The sequence below is a fragment of the Schistocerca gregaria genome, chromosome X (genome assembly GCF_023897955.1).
Source record: "Schistocerca gregaria isolate iqSchGreg1 chromosome X, iqSchGreg1.2, whole genome shotgun sequence".
Classification (NCBI taxonomy): Eukaryota; Metazoa; Arthropoda; class Insecta; order Orthoptera; family Acrididae; genus Schistocerca; species Schistocerca gregaria.
Window position 1 is genome coordinate 599,542,031 of NC_064931.1, and position 18,537 is coordinate 599,560,567.

Sequence of the window (18,537 nt, forward strand, 5' to 3'; positions counted from 1 at the left end):
CCACCCAACGTGCTCTAGAAGGTGTAAGTCAACTACCCTGGCCAGCAAGATCCCCGGATCTGTCCCCCATTGAGCATGTTTGGGACTGGATGAAGCTCAAAATGGTTCAAATGGCTCTGAGCACTATGGGACTTAACTGCTGTGGTCATCAGTCCCCTAGAACTTAGAACTACTTAAACCTAACTAACCTAAGGACATCACACACATCCATGCCCGAGGCAGGATTCGAACCTGCGACCGCAGCAGTCGCGCAGTTCCGGACTGAGCGCCTTAACCGCTAGACCACCGCGGCCGGCACTGGATGAAGCGTCGTCTCACGTGGTCTGCACGTCCAGCACGAACGCTGGTCCAACTGAGGCGCCAGGTGGAAATGGCATGGCAAGCCGTTCCACAGGACTACATCCGGCATCTCTACGATCGTCTCCATGGGAGAATAGCAGCCTGCATTGCTGCGAAAGGTGGATATACACTGTACTAGTGCCGACATCGTGCATGCTCTGTTGCCTGTGTCTACGTGCCTGTGGTTCTGTCAGTGTGATCATGTGATGTATCTGACCCCAGTAATGTGTCAATAAAGTTTCCCTTTCCTGGGTCAATGAATTCACGGTGTTCTTATTTCAATTTCCAGGAGTGTATTTCTTTTAAGACGGGATGGTTTCGTAAGGGTTATTTAATATGAAATTAACGTATCACGTGAGATTTTTGAATGCTGTTCCTATTCTACTTGTAGCACATGCTAGGCCTGTCCTTTTAAAATTTGTACACTGCCGATGCTGTGAGTACATTCTTTTTAGATTAATTGTAAAACGTCTTATTAGTCGTGTTCTGAGGCATCAAGGGATCACGAATTTAGTACTGGAGGGCAGCGTGGAGGGTAAAAATCGTAGAGGGAGACCAAGAGATGAATACACTAAGCAGATTCAGAAGGATGTAGGCTGCAGTAGGTACTGGGAGATGAAGAGGCTTGCACAGGATAGAGTAGGATGGAGGGCTCCATCAAACCAGTCTCAGGACTGAAGACAACAACAACAACAACAACAACAACAGTCAATAATCAATAGATCGTAAAGCTCCAGAGAGCCTGGTAGAGCTGGCTCGCCGTTTTCCGCTATTCTTCAAGAAAATTGTAGTATAGTTGTCACGTTATGCCTCGTTTATTATATCTGGAAACAGAATTTTCTTTTACAGCAACCTGTAATCTCTCTAATTGGATGATTTCTGTTTTTAAGATAGATGTCAAATTGACCTACTATAGCTAAGCCGCCTGCAGTGACTTCGCCATCGACAAGATTCTAAATCTCAAACAAAAAATATCTTTTATACTTTGGTGTATGACTTTTAAATTAACACATGCACAATAGACATGTAGTCAAAGGTTTTTAATAAATCCTTCATTGTGGTTCACACATTGCTTTGCACACTCTCTAAGGGAGTTCTGAACTGACTTGCGAGTATTGGCAACATTACTCTGTACACAAGTATTGTTCGAGGGAAGATATCATTCAGGTTCAGGTAAACAGTCCTAGCAAATGAAATTTGTTTCAGGCAACGAGAGCCGCACTGTACCATGTTGCACTTCGGAAAAAGAAAGATTCCTAGAGTTTAATCAAATTAAAAAAAAGGAAAAAAACAAAAAAAGATCTACTATAATCGTTTATGATCTTCATGATCGTGAAGAACTAAAAAGAATATGGAACAGAGACGCCCTTGGCTCAATGTGTCTCAAATATTTTCTAAATTGCATCGTTGCCCTTCCAGGTTCACATTTCACTTGATCGGATCAAACTCACTGGAGAGCTTATCTTTATCTGTGTGATGGTTGGTTGATAAGGTAAAGGCGACCAAACAATGAGGTCAAAAAAATGTCAGATGTGTGTGAAATCTGATGACTTAACTGCTAAAGTCATCCTAAGGACAAACACACACACCCATGCCCGAGGGAGGACTCGAACGTCCGCCTGAACCAAAACAATGTCATCGGTCCCATCAGAATAGGGAAGAAAATCGGCCGTGCCCTTTCAAAGAATCCGTCTCGGCATTTTCGTGAAGAGATTTAGGGAAATCACGGAAAATCTAAATCAGGATGGGCGGACGCGCGTTTGAACCGTCGTCCTCCCGAATGCGAGTCCAGTGTGCAGACCACTGTACCACGTCGCTCGGTTTATCTGTGTGATCTGGCAGCTCCTCTCGAGGAGTAAGAGTCTTGTTTACTGTAGATAAAACTGATGATTGCATGTGTTACCCACAAACGCAACCTATACTACTGCAAAAGTGAGAGCTCCGTCGTTTTTACACGTCAGAAATAGAGACTGAGATAGAAACAACACACACTCCGTCCTTCTTAGAAGCAGAGGACCATTATGTGTCACACTACTCAACTCTGTACTGATTTAAAAGCCCAAGAGATACAGAAATACAAACATACTTCCTTTAGCTATGCACTATGGGTCCCGTCCCAGACTATTACAGTCGTCATGAAAGAGCAGGACAGGATGTGATTGTGAAGTCCTAATTACACTCGAGAGCACCAAGAAAACATAATTGTCAATAACACATTTATTGCGCAGAAATACAGGATTGTCTTCCAAAGCGCCGCGGGAACGCTCCGGCAGAGTAGTGTCTCATCAGCTGCGGAAGGCCGACTAGTGCAGCGAAGCGTTGGGCGTCTGATACCCCACTGGGCAGCAGTCGACCGCAGAGTCCAGCGGCCTCCACCTCTGCGTATCGATCTCCAAAGTGCTCTGGTGGATATCGAAGATTTGCATTCAGGAGTCTCGGTACAGGTCCACCTGAAGTACGTGCTGGCTCGCAGGGGTCTGTTCTCAGTCCCCAATCATGAAACAGGACCAGCAGTGTCAGTGTCTGCCACAGGAATGGGATGAGCTGCAGAAGTGTCCACCCCACTGAAAAGTAGATGAAGAACAGTGTCCAGGTCACGTAGATCAAACCTCCAGCAGATCTGAAGGGTGATGGTGAGCTCCACGACCTATTACTGTTGTCTCGGAAGTTGGCAGTGCAGCTGGGAGCAGCAGCGTCCTTCCAGCCAATTTCGTGGTTCTTTAGACGATCGAAGACAGCTAGGCAGGCCGTGGGTCGACCTCTATAGCCTCCCCTCTCACTGGATAGCTGAAACTGACACAAGGGCTGAGATAATGCTCTAGGCAGTTGCCAATCAGCACTCATTAATCAGTAATTTGTTAAGAAAGGCAAGATATTTATATTAGCACTTCCAGTCCATTCTGCGACGTTGGGCATGGTTAGGACATTACATGTCCTGGTTTCACCTAGCTGTCAGCTCTCCTAGTGACTTCAGACTTTCACAACTTCACATTTCACAGGCTCTTTTCCGCTGGCCTGACACCTGCTTACTTAAAGTTGTGTTAAACCTAGCCTTTATTACGAAACTCTGCTTTGCCACTAGTATGACAGTATCTCTCTGGTTCCATGATATCATTATGCTTCGCTTGCAGATTTGGGCACTCGGTCGTTGCCCCGTGTTGCGACAGCTTCCTTGTTTGCCGCAACTCGCACAGCATGTTCTCCTAGCTTGAAGTCTACTGGTCGTTGACACAGCCAGTTCAGTTTATGGGAGCTGCCAGGGTAGAACTTGGATGAATTTTTTATGTTCACTGGGGATAATATTCTGGCGCATAACAGTACTTATCAAACATTGTATTTACTTTTTATAATCGGTTTAACAATTTTTCTCTTTTACTCGGTTATTCGACAAAGCAGCTACGATCCCAGCATGGCAGGAACTAATTTGGTCTTGTGATGAGGTGCAGCCACGTTCCAGACATACATAATACTCATTGTTACCTCATTCTGTGAAAGATATTGCTGTACAGAACCATACGTCTATGCCTTGTAGAGAAACACCCAGAAAAATTATTTTATCTGGTAAACGGGAGGGAGATGCAAATTTCAAATGTACCAGATGCAGGATACACGAGTTGTCATGTCTTCAAAGGAGGATACAAGATGAGCATCAACAAAAGCAAAACGAGGATAACGGAATGTAGTCTAATTAAATCACATGATGCTGAGGGAATTGGATTAGGAAATGAGACACTTAAAGTAATAGAAAAGTTTTTCTACTTGTGGAGCAAAATAACTGATGATGGTCGAAGAAGAGAGGATACAAAATTTAGACTGGTAGTGGCAGGGGAAACGTTTTTGAAGAAGAGAAATTTGTTAACTTCGAGTGTAGATTTAAGTGTCAGTAAGTCTTTCCTGAAAGCATTTGTATGGAGCGTAGCCATGTATGGAAGTGAAACATGGACGATAACTAGTTTAGGCAAGAAGAGAACAGAAGCTTTCGAAATGTGGTGCTACAGAAGAATGCTGAAGATTAGATTGGTAGATAACGTAACTGATCAGGAGGTACTGAGTAGAATTGGGGAGAAGAGGAATTTGTGGCACAACTTGACTTGAAGAAAGCATCAGTTGGTAGGACATGTTCTGAGGCATCAAGGGGTCTGGAGGGCAGCGTGGAGGGTAAAAATCGTACAGGGATACCAAGAGATGAATACACTAAGCAGATTCAGAAGGATGTAGGTTGCAATAGCTACTTGGAAATGAAGAAGCTTGCACAGGATAGAGTAGCATGGAGGGCTGCATCAAACCAGTCTCTGGACTGAAGACCAAAACACAAGGTAAATGAAGCAGCGGAATACAACGACCACTGGTTTATTTACAGGATATGTGGATTCACATGCAGGACTGTGACGACTGGTTACTGGAACAGTGGCATTGTGCAAGGAGTCGTCATGAGTAATGTACTAACTGATGTCCTAGACGTGTCAGCGTTTCTCTTTTAACTAAATCCTTTATAACCAGCAATGAAACGTCACTTCTGTTTCCGAAATACTGGGAGCAAACGGATTTTCCAGGAATGAAAATCAAAGTTCAAATGTCTTCAGATGAGTAAATCTGTCACTTATTTCTTCAGCAAGGTCAGACATTTCACATAAATAATTCCGCTTATTCATCTTAACTTCGGAACGAGTTGCAGTAATTTTGGCCACATATATGAGTTAACGAATATTTCAGCCTCGAACTCCTTAGGAAAATGTCTTCATTTGTTACGAGACTTACACACACACTGTGCATGTACAGCATGGTACGTTGATAAAAGCCTCTCTATATACTAATACAAGGACCTCACGCAGTTAGCGAGACACACTGTGGCGACTCCCACGCCAAATTTTTCTAATTATTGGATCTTCGTAAACGTGTATGTAAAAATGATAACACAAAATACTTAGTCATTTCAGTTTTGATTTCAGAAGGGTCCCTCCATTTTTCAAATCATGAATCAGCTCACAGAAAATTTAAATAACAAAAACTGCCAATTGTTTTTTCTGTGACTAAAAATGGTTCAAATGGCTCTGAGCACTATGGGATTTAGCTTCTGAGGTCATCAGTCCCCTAGAACTTAGAACTACTTAAACCTAACTAACCTAAGGACATCACACACATCCATGCCCGATGCAAGATTCAAACCTGCGACCGTAGCGGTCGCGCGGTTCCAGACTGTAGCGCCTAGAAACGCTCGGTCACCCGGGCCGGCTTCTGTGATTATTCAAAGGCATTTCGTTGTGCTACAGAAGCTAAACATTATGGCACCATTGATCTGGCTGGTTTTCACCCATTATGACTACTAAAGCACATATTATGAGACCTAGAGAGTGTACATACGAAACAGCATCTTCAGAATCAGTTTTACTGACTTCATGTTCTATAGCTCGTAGTAACATCATTTTACTTAGTGCGTGATTATTTATAGGCTTTTTATTTGTTTTGGGGAATTTTTGCTGTTACTTCTCTGCAGTATTTGAAAAAATACGCATTAACATAATTTGCGAGGTGGTGTAGGTCATTTGTTACTGTACACCTACGTCCGCATCTACATGAATACTTTTTAAATCACATTTAAGTGCCTGGCAAAGGGTTCATCGAACCATTTTCAGAATTCTCTATTATTCCAATCTCGCATAGCGCGCAGAAAGAACGAACATATATATCTTTCAGTACGAGCTCTGATTTCCCTTAGTTTATCGTGATGATAGTGTCTCCTTATGTAGGTCGGACTCCAAAAAACAATTTCGCATTCGGAGGAGAATGTTGGTGACTGGAATTTCGTGAGAAGATTCCGTCCCAACGAAAAACGCATTTGTTTTAATGATGTCCCACCCAAATCATGTATCGTTTCAGTGACACTCTCTCACACATGTTGCGATAATACAAAGTGTGCTGCCCTCCTCTGAACTTTTTCGATGTACTTCGTCAATCCTATCTGGTAACGATCTCACACCGCGCAGCAGTATTCTAAAAGAGAACGGACAAGCGTAGAGTAGGCAGTCTCATTAGTAGATCTGTAGCATTTTCTAAGTGTCCTGCCAATAAAGCATAGTCTTTGGTTAGCCCTCCCCACAACATTTTCTATGTGTTCATTCCAATTTAAGTTGTTCGTAATTGTAATCCTTAAGTATTTAGTTGAATTTACGGCATTTAGATTTGACTGATTTATCGTGTAAGCGAAGTTTAACAGATTCCGTTAAGTGCAATGCTAGTTATAAAACAAATCTTCGATTATACAAGACGAGCGAGTGTAGCGCTCGTTCTTTTCTCCGAATTCTTACTATAAATGTCGCTGAGTTTGGTCACCGTACACAACGAAAACAGAGCCACAGTCAAAACAACAAATTAAGTGTACGACAAGTTATGCAGAGGTTGGACAAAAATATAGTAACACAAAAATTACTACACATTACCATGCCTAATACGGTGTAAGAAGCCTGTTGGCTTTCAAAATATCGTCCAGTAGTCTCGGAATGGATAAATACAGGTCCTGTATGGTTTTCAAGGGAATCTTATACACTACTGGCCATTAAAATTGCTAGAAGAAATGCAGATGATAAACGGGTTTTCATTGGACAAATATATTGTACTAGAACTGACATGTAATTACATTTTCATGCAATACGGGTGCATAGATCCTGAGAAATCAGTACCCAGAACAACCACGTCTGGCCGTAATTTCGGCCTTGATACGCCTAGGCATTGAGTCAAACAGAGCTTGGATAGCGAGTACAGGTACAGCTGCCCATGCAGCTTCAACACGATACCACAGTTCATCAGGAGTAGTGACTGGCGTATAGTAGCGAGCCAGTTGCTCAGCCAACATTGACCAGACGTTTTCAATTGGTGAGTGATATGGAGAATGTGCTGGCCAGGGCAGCAGTCGAACATTTTCTGTATCCAGAAAGGCCCGTACAGGATCTGCAACATGCGGTCGTGCACTATCCTGCTGAAATGTAGAGTTTCGCAGGGCTAGAATGAAGGGTAGAGCCACGGGTCCTAACACATCTGAAATGTAACGTCCACTGTTCAAAGTGGCGTCAATGCGAACAAGAGGCGACCGAGACGTGTAACCAATGGCACCCCATACTATCACGCCGGGTGATACGCCAGTATGGCGATGACGAATACATGCTTCAAATGTGAGTTCCCCGCGATGTCGACAAACACGGATGCGACCATCATGATGCTGTAAACAGAACCTGGATTCATCCGAAAAAATGACGTATTGCCATTCGTTCGTCGTTGAGTACACCATCGCAGGCACTACTGTCTGTGATGCAGCGTCAAGGGTAACCGCAGCGATTGTCTGCGAGCTGATAGTCCATGCTGCTGCAAACGTCGTCGAACTGTTCGTGCAGATGGTCGTTGTCTTGCAAACGTCCCCATGTGTTGACTCATTGATCGAGACGTGGCTGCACGATCCGTTACAGCCATGCCTGTCATCTCGACTGCTAGTGATACGAGGCCGTTGGGATCCAGCACGGCGTTCCGTATTACCCTCCTGAACCCACCGAGTCCATATTCTGCTAACAGTTATTGGATCTGGACCAACGCGGGCAACAATGTCGCGATACGATAAACCGCAATCGCGATAGGCTACAATCCAACCTTTATCAAAGTCGGAAACGTGATGGTACGCATTTGTCTTCCTTACACGTGGCATCACAACAACGTTTCACCAGGCAACGCCGGTCAACTGCTGTCTGTGTATGAGAAATCGGTAGGAAACTTTCCTCATATCAGCACGTTGTAGGTGTCGCCACCGGCGCCAACCTTATGTGAATGCTCTGAAAATCTGATCATTTGCATATCACAGCATCTTCTTCCTGTCGGTTAAATTTCTCGTCTGTAGCACGTCATCTTCGTGGTGTAGCAATTTTAATGGCCAGTAATGTATAATTCTTACTGCAAAATATTGGCAAGTTCAGATAACGATGATGGAGGTGGATAGCGGTCACGCTCTCTTCTCGTCAAGTAGACCACAAAGACTTGATACTGAGATCTGGTGACTGTGGTGGCCAGGGGAAATGCAATTCATGTCCACAAAACCAGTCTTGGACGAAGCGAACTCTGTCGCCTTTGAACACAGCATCACCACAGAGGAACAAACATTTTACCGTCGGGGGACCTTATCAGCCAAAATGGTCACACAATCCTTGGCAGTATATCGACCTTGCAGGGCAACCATGGGCCCGAGTAATACCACGTTTTGGCTGCCCACACTATCATCGAACCCCCGCCATGTATCACGTAAGCTCGTCTGTATGTTGGAAACGATGTGCAACGAGGCTCATTCGACCAAATGACTTTCCTCCATTGCTTCATAGTCCAGGTTTTACAGTTTTCGCATCACGTTTCCCTGTTTCTGGTATTTGCATCACTCGTGAGTGGTTTTGTAATTCCAGCTTGCCCTGCAATTCCCAGTTCTCTTCAATGACCGTTTGTCACAGTCACTCAATACTTTCGTCTGCGTCGTGGATTAGCGGATGATGCTTTTCCGGTTTCCCTGTATGCGCTACAAATCTTCAATACGGTTCATCTTGAAACCAAATACATTGGCTCCGTTGGTTACGGAAGCCCCACCATACGAACACCAACGATTTGTCCACGTTCGAATTCACTTAGCTCCGGCATGATACATTCAAAGCTACACATACCACTGTTCTCACCACGATTGACACTCGCAACATATTGACGACATTCCACAGGTACAGTTCGTGATCAAACACAACACCTCAACCAACAGGTTTCGCCAGGATTTCCTCTGCTTGTGCATTTCTCGTGGTGGTCTGCATGTTTGTCCAACCGCTTTATTTGTTATTTGTGGATCGTCTAAACAAGGAGATGTCGTAGGACAGTCAGGGATATTAAAGTCCAGACTGAGAGTAACAGTTGTTTATTTCCTCTAGTTCAAAAATGGTTCAAATGGCTCTGAGCATTATGCGACTTAACTTCTGAGGTCATCAGTCCCCTAGAACTTAGAACTAATTAAACCTAACTAACTTAAGGACATCACACACATCCATGCCCGAGGCAGGATTCCAACCCGCGACCGTAGTGGTCGTTCGGTTCCAGACTGTAGCGCCTAGAACCGCACGGCCACTCCGGCCGGCCTATTTCCTCTAGTATTTAGCATAAATTATAGTAAAATTACCAGCGAGCAAAGTTCTCTGAAACTCAAATCATATTACAAAATGACTAACACTGTGGGGAGGTAGGAAAAAATTTGGAAGATTGTATAGAGAAAGTGCAAGAAATGGTTCAAATGGCTCTAGGCGCTATGGAACTTAACATCTGAAGTCATCAGTCCCACAGACTTTGAACTATTTAAACCTAACTAACCTAAGGACAACACCCACATCATGCCCAAGGCAGGATTCGAACCTGCGGCCGTAGCAGCAGCGTGGTTCCGGCCACAGCGGAAAGCGCAACAAAATCTGCTCGGCTGGACAGCTCGCAAAATCAAAGTTAATGATTCAACAAGATGCCACAAATTATGACCAAATTAAGCAACACCAGTTGCGTGGCAAAGTAAGCAAATAACGAACTGCTCGGAATGTAGATCACGCTTCCGCAATTTGCAAAACTTACATTTCCCCAATTCATGTAGTTTGGCCAGTCAGCACCACACAGTGGCTGGAGACGACTCTAGTTCAATGACAGTCCAAAGACGAATAACCAGAATCTGAGTTCACAGCGGTCCGCTCTCCACTTCCAAAGAACACTATGTTGAAGGGACGACTCTAAGCTACTGCCAGTGTGATGGACGAGAATGTCGCTTGTTTCACGGAAGAACCGGGGGCGTGCAGCAGTTCCCACTCTTCGTGTACAAAGAGCACATTAACAAACACTACGTTGGTTCCAGACTGTAGCAGTGATGCCTCAATTGGTTGGCCTTTCGTGCCAAGAACGGTGTGACGTGACTCAATTCAGTCGCATTATCAAAGTTTTCTGCTTTTGATGTCTGTGCAGTAAAGGCAACAATTACGCACTCAGTTATTCCCTAGTGACAGCTGTGGTGGCACAACGCCTCCTACCCACAGCGAGGCGAGGGTGCTGGCTCTGTCCACCATAGCACGAAGCAGCCAGCAACCTCACTTCCACGAAAAATGACCGTCTTCCTCTGCCGACAACAGGCCCCTGAGACTAAACCATCAGTGCACCGTCCTAGCGCGAAAAACGCGAAACTTTTCTCTCAGGCACATAGGTCTACAACTCATAATACAATACCCAAAAAATATTGGCACATAATCACACATTATTACATATAAGAATGCAGTTTCCAATTAAATACTACACTGAGATATGTGATAATGTCACAAGACGCTTTATTTTTTTAAAATGTTTACCAATCATCAATTTCCATAATTAACATCTATTTTGTGTTATCTAAGGTGTCCTTCACGGTACATTATGTATTGTTTAAGAAGCATGCTGTAATTTCAACTTTAAATACGTTGGTTTCAGCTATTTCAATCATTTCCTTTGGTAATATGTGACACAGTTTCATTCCTCGGTAGAAAATAATGTTTTTTGTTTTTTGGTTAATTGTTCGTAGTACATGTAAGTTAAATCTCAATATGGCTCAATGGCCATGAGTAGAACTGTTAGCAGAAAAATTAATGTTTCTTTCTTAATGTGCATAGTGGTTTGCTAGATGTACTCAGATGGTGCAGTTACAATTCTCAACTATTTAAACAGATAAGCCCTATTACTGTCTTTAGTTATTGTTCTTATTATCCTTTTCTTTATTTCGAATGTTTTGAGCACTTGATCACAAAATAATCGTATCATACATAAGAACTGAGTGTAAATAGGAATAATATATAACTACAAGGCACTTTGCTATTAGACACTGATGACAGAAGTATAAGGACATAGCTTGCTAATGACATTCTCTTTCTTGTCAGCTTTGCATACTCATTCCACTTCAAAAACAGTTAATATTTATTCCTAAAAATTGTAGGTTTGTTACATAATTTATGTAAGTATCATCACCATTAAATATGGCACTGTTATTTTCCCCTCTTCAAGCTTATACTGATGCTTCGGGAATGAATTTTCACTCTGCGGCCGAGTGTACAATGATCTGAAACTTCCTGGCAGTTAACAGTTAACACCAGGTCTCAAGTCTGTATTCGATTCCCAGTCCGGTACACAGTTATACTCTGCCAGGAAGTTTCATATCAGCGCACACTCCGCTGCAGAGTGAAAATTTAATTCTGGAAACATCCCCCAGGCTGTGACAAAGCCATGTCTCAGCAATATCCTTGCTAGTTGTGCAAGGTTCGCAGCAGAGCTTCTGTGAAGTTTGGAAGGTAGGAGACGAGGTGCTGGCGGAATTATAGCTGTGAGGACGGGTCGTGAGTCGTGCTTGGGTAGCTCAGTTGGTAGAGCTCTTGCCCGCGAAAGGCAAAGGTCCCGACTTCGAGTCTCGGTCCGGCACACATTTTCAATCTGCCAGGAAGTTTCAAATTCTGCGAAGTTTGGAAGGTACAAGATGAGGTATTGGCGGAAGCAAAGCTGTGAGGGCGGGGAGGGGGTCTACATCTACATCTACATCCATACTCCGCAAGCCACCTAACGGTGTGTGGCGGAGGGTACCCTGAGTACCTCTATCGGTTCTCCCTTCTATTCCAGTCTCCTATTGTACGTGGAAAGAAGGATTGTCGGTATGCTTCTGTGTGGGCTCTAATCTCTCTGATTTTATCCTCATGGTCTCTTCGCGAGATATACGTAGGAGGGAGCAATATACTGCTTGACTCTTCGGTGAAGGTATGTTCTCGAAACTTTAACAAAAGCCCGTACCGAGCTACTGAGCGTCTCTCCTGCAGAGTCTTCCACTGGAGTTTATCTATCATCTCCGTAACGCTTTCGCGATTACTAAATGATCCTGTAACGAAGCGGGCTGCTCTCCGTTGGATCTTCTCTATCTCTTCTGTCAACCCTATCTGGTGCGGATCCCACACTGCTGAGCAGTATTCAAGCAGTGGGTGAACAAGCGTTTGTTGTCGGATTGCATTTCCTTAGGATTCTTCCAATGAATCTCAGTCTGGCATCTGCTTTACCGACGATCAACTTTATATGATCATTCCATTTTAAATCACTCCTAATGCGTACTCCCAGATAATTTATGGAATTAGCTGCTTCCAGTTGCTAAATGATAAGGGGTCGTGGGGCGTGCTCGGGTAGCTCAGTCGGTAAAACATTTGCCTGCTGAAGGCAAGGTTCCAAGTTCGAATCCCGGTCTGGCACACAGTTTTAACATTATGTTCCTGCAGTCTGTTTCCTTTGTTTTAGGTATTAGATTATTACTTAACGAGTAGCCGTAAACATCCGTGAGGGTTTCACTAGCTTTCTGTACCAGGAGTTCTTGTGTCTTTTTCTGTAGTTACATAGCAGTTGTCATTTGCAAAATGAACTTCTCCTCGTGCCTAACACAGTGCAGGAAAGGAGAACAAACAAACACAGTCTCATAGGTTTACAGAAAGTGAAATTATAAGCTCCAGAACTATGAGCTCATACCGAACGCTGACGGAGAGTGGAGATTGAAACGAGTACGTAACGATGTTGAGCAGCATTAGGCGGTATCGTGGATAGTGGTAGAGTAGCAGCTGTTGCATAAGCGGGCTGTGGCGTGTGGCAGCGTCGGCGCTGAAGGACGAGGCGGACGCGGTGGCGTCGCGCTACGCGTCGGTGCGGCCGGTGCTGGTGGACGTGCTGGACCGGCCCGAGACGCTGCGCGAGCTGGTGGCGTCCGCCGACTGCGTCGTCTCGCTGCTGCCCTACCGCCTGCACCACGTCGTCGCCGAGGCGTGCATCCACTGCCGCGTCAACATGATCACCGCCTCCTACTGCACGCCCGAGATGGCCAGCCTTCACCAGCAGTAAGTGACGACATTTCTAGCTTTCCGATACCATTTCTTTTCTCATGAACGATTCTCAGCCAATCCTGACCTCCGCCAGATTGGTGCGGTAGAAATCTAAGCACATCGTTTCAGTCCTTGATAGACGAACGCTGAGAAGTCATCGTGGTTTAAATTTCCGCTGACTATGTGACGTATTCACCAATAATTTGATCTGTTTTCAGCTACTAGCCGGTTTTTCTTTTTTTTTCTTTTTTTTTTTTGCACGACACTTTTCGAAAAATGATTCCCATTTTCTAACACGTTTATCACTGTATACTTTGCCATTTATTTGTGATGATTTTGATGTATGAGGTTCTCCATTGTTCTGTTGTTTTTACTACAATATATAATGACGAACAAATTTACTTGATAATTGGCTCAAACGGTTCAAATGGCTCTGAGCACTATGGGACTTAACATCTGAGGTCATCAGTCACGTAGAACTACATAAACCTAACTAACCAAAGGACATCACACACATCCATGCCCGAGGCAGGATTCGAACCTGCGACCGTAGCGGTCGCGCGGTTCCAAACTGTAGCGCCTAGAACCGCTCGGCCACCCGGGCCGGCACTTGATAATTAATCTTTTATACAGTTAGAGGCGAAATTTGGTGAACTTCTACTTACAGTTTTCTTGTGGACCATTTGTGCAGAATCTTACATATATTGAATATTACACACAATTTCTTGTGTACAGTATACAACGAAAATAACAAACGTGGAAAAGTAGAGCAAAATGTCAAAACTACTACATCCGCTATATAAAGGGCATAAAATGGATGTGTTAGAAGAGCTGGACATATATGCACATTACAAAAAAAATGAAGATAAAATATTACACGAAAAGCTTGAGAGTGAATGAATGAATTTCTTCAGATGCTTAAACAGTATACTTAAAAATAGTAACACATAGCAATAAGTACCATTGTAAATATATATAAGCAAATTATGATCCAGATTATTAGGATAAGAACCCTCTGTGCAAACGTATATCACAGTCTGGGAACACCTATAGCAATATTTCTGCTGACTACATCTAAAAAAAGTCTTTGCGACACCGGGCCGAGGTGGCCGAGCGGTTCTAGGCGCTTCAGTCCGGAACCGCGCGAATAGTACCGTCGCAGGTTCGAATCCTGCCTCAGGCATGGATGTGTGTGATGTCCTTAGGTTAGTTAGGTTTAAGTAGTTCTAAGTTCTAGGGGACTGATGACCTCAGATGTTAAGTCCCATAGGGCTCAGAGCCATTTGAACTATTTTCTTTGTAACTATTTACGTACGTTTGTAATTCTTAATGGAAAAAGTCACATGAGGTCAAGGCTGGTGAACAAGGAGACTGTGTTTTTCTTGCAGTACTGTTTTCGGCCAAAATGCTTCGTGCAAACGGCGTTGAACTTGTAAATAATACTTCTTATTGATCGTTCATCCCTGCGGCAAGAAATCATGGAGCACTGTGACGTTAAAATCGAAGAACACAGTGAGCATAACCTTCACATTTGAACGCAATTTTCAAGCAATTTTCAGTCTCAGCGATCCATAATGCTTCTGCTGGGACGACTGAGCGTTAGATTTGGCTCATATACGTAAACCTATGTTCCGTCAATGTTACGACACGTTTCAGTAGGTCTGGATCGTTGTTTACTTCATCTAACGACACCTGAGCAACTTGCATCGCTGTTATTTTAGTTCGAAATCGAATAATTTTGGGACAAATTTTGCTGCCTACGTTTCGTACCCAAAACAGCCGAAAATAATCTTATGACATGTACGAAATGATATGCGAACACTGTAAAAGACTTGTCTGGTTGTGGTTCGGCGATCTTTCACAATCATTACTTTCACTTTTTCACGATTTCATCGGCTGATGATGTGTTGGGGCGTCCACGGTGCTCGTCTTCTTTAATGTCTTCAGGGCCTTCTTCAAAGCGCTTATATACGCGCAAAACCGTGGTTTAACTCATAACAAGTTAACAGTAAGCAATGTTTAACATTTATTAGCACTTTTATAACACTTGTAACTTGTTTGACAGTTGGCAACAGACTAAATATCAGATATGTCTAACACTGTACACAGACTTATCAGAAAAATTTGCCAACACAACAACGGAAAAATCACGCGAATCGGACTAATACAACATGCAGAACTACAAAATTCCCGTTGCTTTTTGAACAGTCCTTATACATCAATTTCCTAAGTTCACAGATAACTTACTTTCGGAGAATCTATCACTATGAAAATTATGGCTCTAAAATAAGTCCACAGGTAAAACCGGCAAACCACAGCATGTTGAGTTAGTGCGAGCCGAAAGAGAAATCCCAAAAAATCAAAAAGGGGATAAGCAAAAGTGTGTGTGTGTGTGTTTGTGGAATGTTTTTTGGAAATTTGTGGTAAGGTCCTGTGGGACCAAACTCCTAAGGTCATCGGTCCATGGTAATTTCATAGACTCAGTGCAAATGCAATGTAGCATTAACTGATGTACACAAATTATTATTATTACATTACAATAATTCATATTTTTATGGCACTTAAACAATTTACTACTCATATTATAATATTTAAAGATGTGATTTATGTTAGTGTTCTTGTTATTGAATACATAACCATGGAACGTTGTATGTGAAGGTGATGGCAAGTTATATTTGGTGGACGGCGGTACAGCGGGGGGGGGGGGGGGGGGAGGTAAAGACAAATAGCAGACTGTGATCCCTCCGATTACAACCGTATCGTGGGTGCAGTCCTGGTTCCGTGTCTCGTTCCACTCAGTCGGGCCACCTCCTGCCTGGTCACAAAGATGGCTTTTGCAGCGTCATACCACCACTCTGTCCTCAGGAAGGAATACTCCGATTGGTGGCTTTTAACACCATTCTTTCCTTTAATAAATTAAACCCTTGCATTGTTCATAATCTTACAAAAAGATTAGCATGTTACTTATTTTGCTGTTTGTCAATAACCCATTTTCTTCGAGGTATGTTCCAAAATCCTACTGCTAATCATCGTGTTAGCAATACGGATCTGTAATTCAGCGGATTACTCCTATTTCTTTTCTTGGCTATTCGTGTGACTTGTGCAGCTTTTCAGTCTTAAGGTATGGATGTTTCAACGAGCGATCGCTTGTGTATGATTGCTAGGGATAGACCTATTGAATCAGCATACTCTGGAGGAACCTGACTGGTATACAGTCAGGGCCGGAGGCCTTGCCTTTATTAAGGGATTTAAGCTACACCGAGGCTATCTACTTCTATGTTACTCATGTTGGCATTTGTTCTTGATACGAATTCTGGAATATTTACTTCTTCTTTGGCGAAGGAATTTCTGGAAACCGTATTTAGTAACTCTGTTTTATTGGCATTGTCATCAGTAACACCACCATTGATTGCGTAATTTCTCTGGTGTACTTTACATTCGACCAGAATCTCTTTGGATATTCTACCAGATTTCGAGACAGTGTTTCGTTGTTGTATGTATTAAAAGCATATCGCATTGAAGTTTGCGCTACATTTCGACCTTCTGTAAAACTTCGCCAATCTTGAGGGTTTTGCGATCTTTTAAATTTGGTATGTTTTTTTCGTTCCTTCTGCAACTGTGTCCTAACCAGTTTTGTGCACCATGTGGAATCAATACCATCTTTTATTAAGTTATTTGGTATATGTCTCTCAATAGTCATCGATACTATTACCTTGAATTCATACCACATATGGTGTACGCTTACATATTCAGATTGGAAGGAGTGGACATTGTCTCTGAGGAAGGCCTCAAGTGAATTTTCATCTGATTTTTTAAAGAGATGTATCTTGCGTTTATTTATGGTGGGTTTGGATGTGACGGTATTCAGTCTCGGTGCAACGACCTTACGGTCATTAATCCCTTTATCCCTTCATGATGCTCCCTATTTGGTCAGAATTATTTGTTGCTAAGAGGTCATGCGTGTTTTCGCAGACATTTATACTTCGAGTGGACTTCTGAACAAAATGTTCAAAATAATTTTCTGAGAACGCATTCAGAACGATTTCGAACGACGTTTTATGTCTGCCTCCGATTTGAAGGTTGGCCGCCACAAAATCGCTTCCGGTACTGAGTAAGGCCAACAGACTTACATCGAAACAACGATTCTCATCAGTGCTGTAGCTCTTTGGAAAGTGAACAAGTAGTAGAGAGTTTGTGTGTTTACTATCGGGTGCCGGCAAACTTTGGATTTGTTTGCTGCACCTATACAACGATGTACGTAGGAAAGACATCACAAAATATTAAAATTACTTTTTGTGAAACTACATTAGAAAGAAACATCATTAAATTTAACCCTTTTTGGGTGCATTTTTTGTAGTGTCTCAGCGAAATTAATTTTGGTATTGTATTAGAGTTGTGATCAATTGACGATATTTATTTTTTGATAATGTTATTTTTATGATTTAGGACAATAAACTATATGGTACGAATATTTCCCACAGCCCTTTTGTGCGCTTTTATTATGGTGGTAATTGTGTTTCCCACTATAGAAACAAGGCAGTTTTTTCCGTCTTCAGCAGTGACAACTGTAATGATCTCACGTCAAACAGAAATGAGTTATTAAAGCAGTCTGTATACATCTGGCACAGTGTGCTACCACAAGCTGTCAAGCATATCCTGAAGTAGTAAGACGTATTCACAAAATTAGTGCGATATAGAAACAACCAAAGTTCCAAAATTTGCTTTTTATTTAATTCACGACTAGTTTCGGGTTATCTCAACCCATTTTCATATCATCCCGACATAGAAAACAGCTATTTTCCGTCTAGCACATAAACCGTGTCAAGATTATACATATACGTACATAAACATGAAGATAGAGGTAAACTATCCCGAGAATGTCAACTAACAGAGTTTCAGGAACCGTCTTTAAGTGATGTCTCTAGAAATATACGACAACCCCATATGTATCACTGACATAGGAATCATGAGGACAAGATTAGAATAATTACAACACTCACTGAGGCATTGAGTTATTCTTCCCGTATTTTATATATGAATGGAATGGGAAAAACCCTAATAACTGACACAATTAGACGTACCCTCTGCAGAGCATATCGCAGAGGTTTGCAGAGAACAGATGCACATGTAGATGTAAACATGTATTTTCACCAACATATCGAAGGTAGATTGAAGTAACCATCAACTATAGAAGTGTATGAGTGGGGTACCTGTCTGAAACGAGATTCAAGTTTTCTTTGACATGTTCAGCAGCTATATCATCTGAGTCGAAGGGTTCATTCCTTATCAGTGTTACATA

At 42.7% G+C, this 18,537-nt stretch overlaps 1 protein-coding gene and 1 non-coding gene across 3 annotated transcripts in view; one reads left to right on the top strand and one right to left on the bottom strand.

Annotated features, from left to right (window-relative positions):
- The window catches only part of LOC126298160 (alpha-aminoadipic semialdehyde synthase, mitochondrial), a 237,990-nt gene that overhangs the window by 123,807 nt on the left and 95,646 nt on the right, over positions 1-18,537 (top strand). For both annotated transcript variants that reach the window (XM_049989470.1, XM_049989469.1), the window contains exon 12: positions 13,013-13,253. In XM_049989470.1, the coding sequence (XP_049845427.1) occupies positions 13,013-13,253 (241 nt within the window). The remainder of the gene's footprint in view (positions 1-13,012; positions 13,254-18,537) is intronic.
- On the bottom strand, positions 13,759-13,842 carry Trnap-ugg (transfer RNA proline (anticodon UGG)). Its single transcript has one exon. It is a non-coding gene; the product is annotated as a tRNA-Pro (tRNA).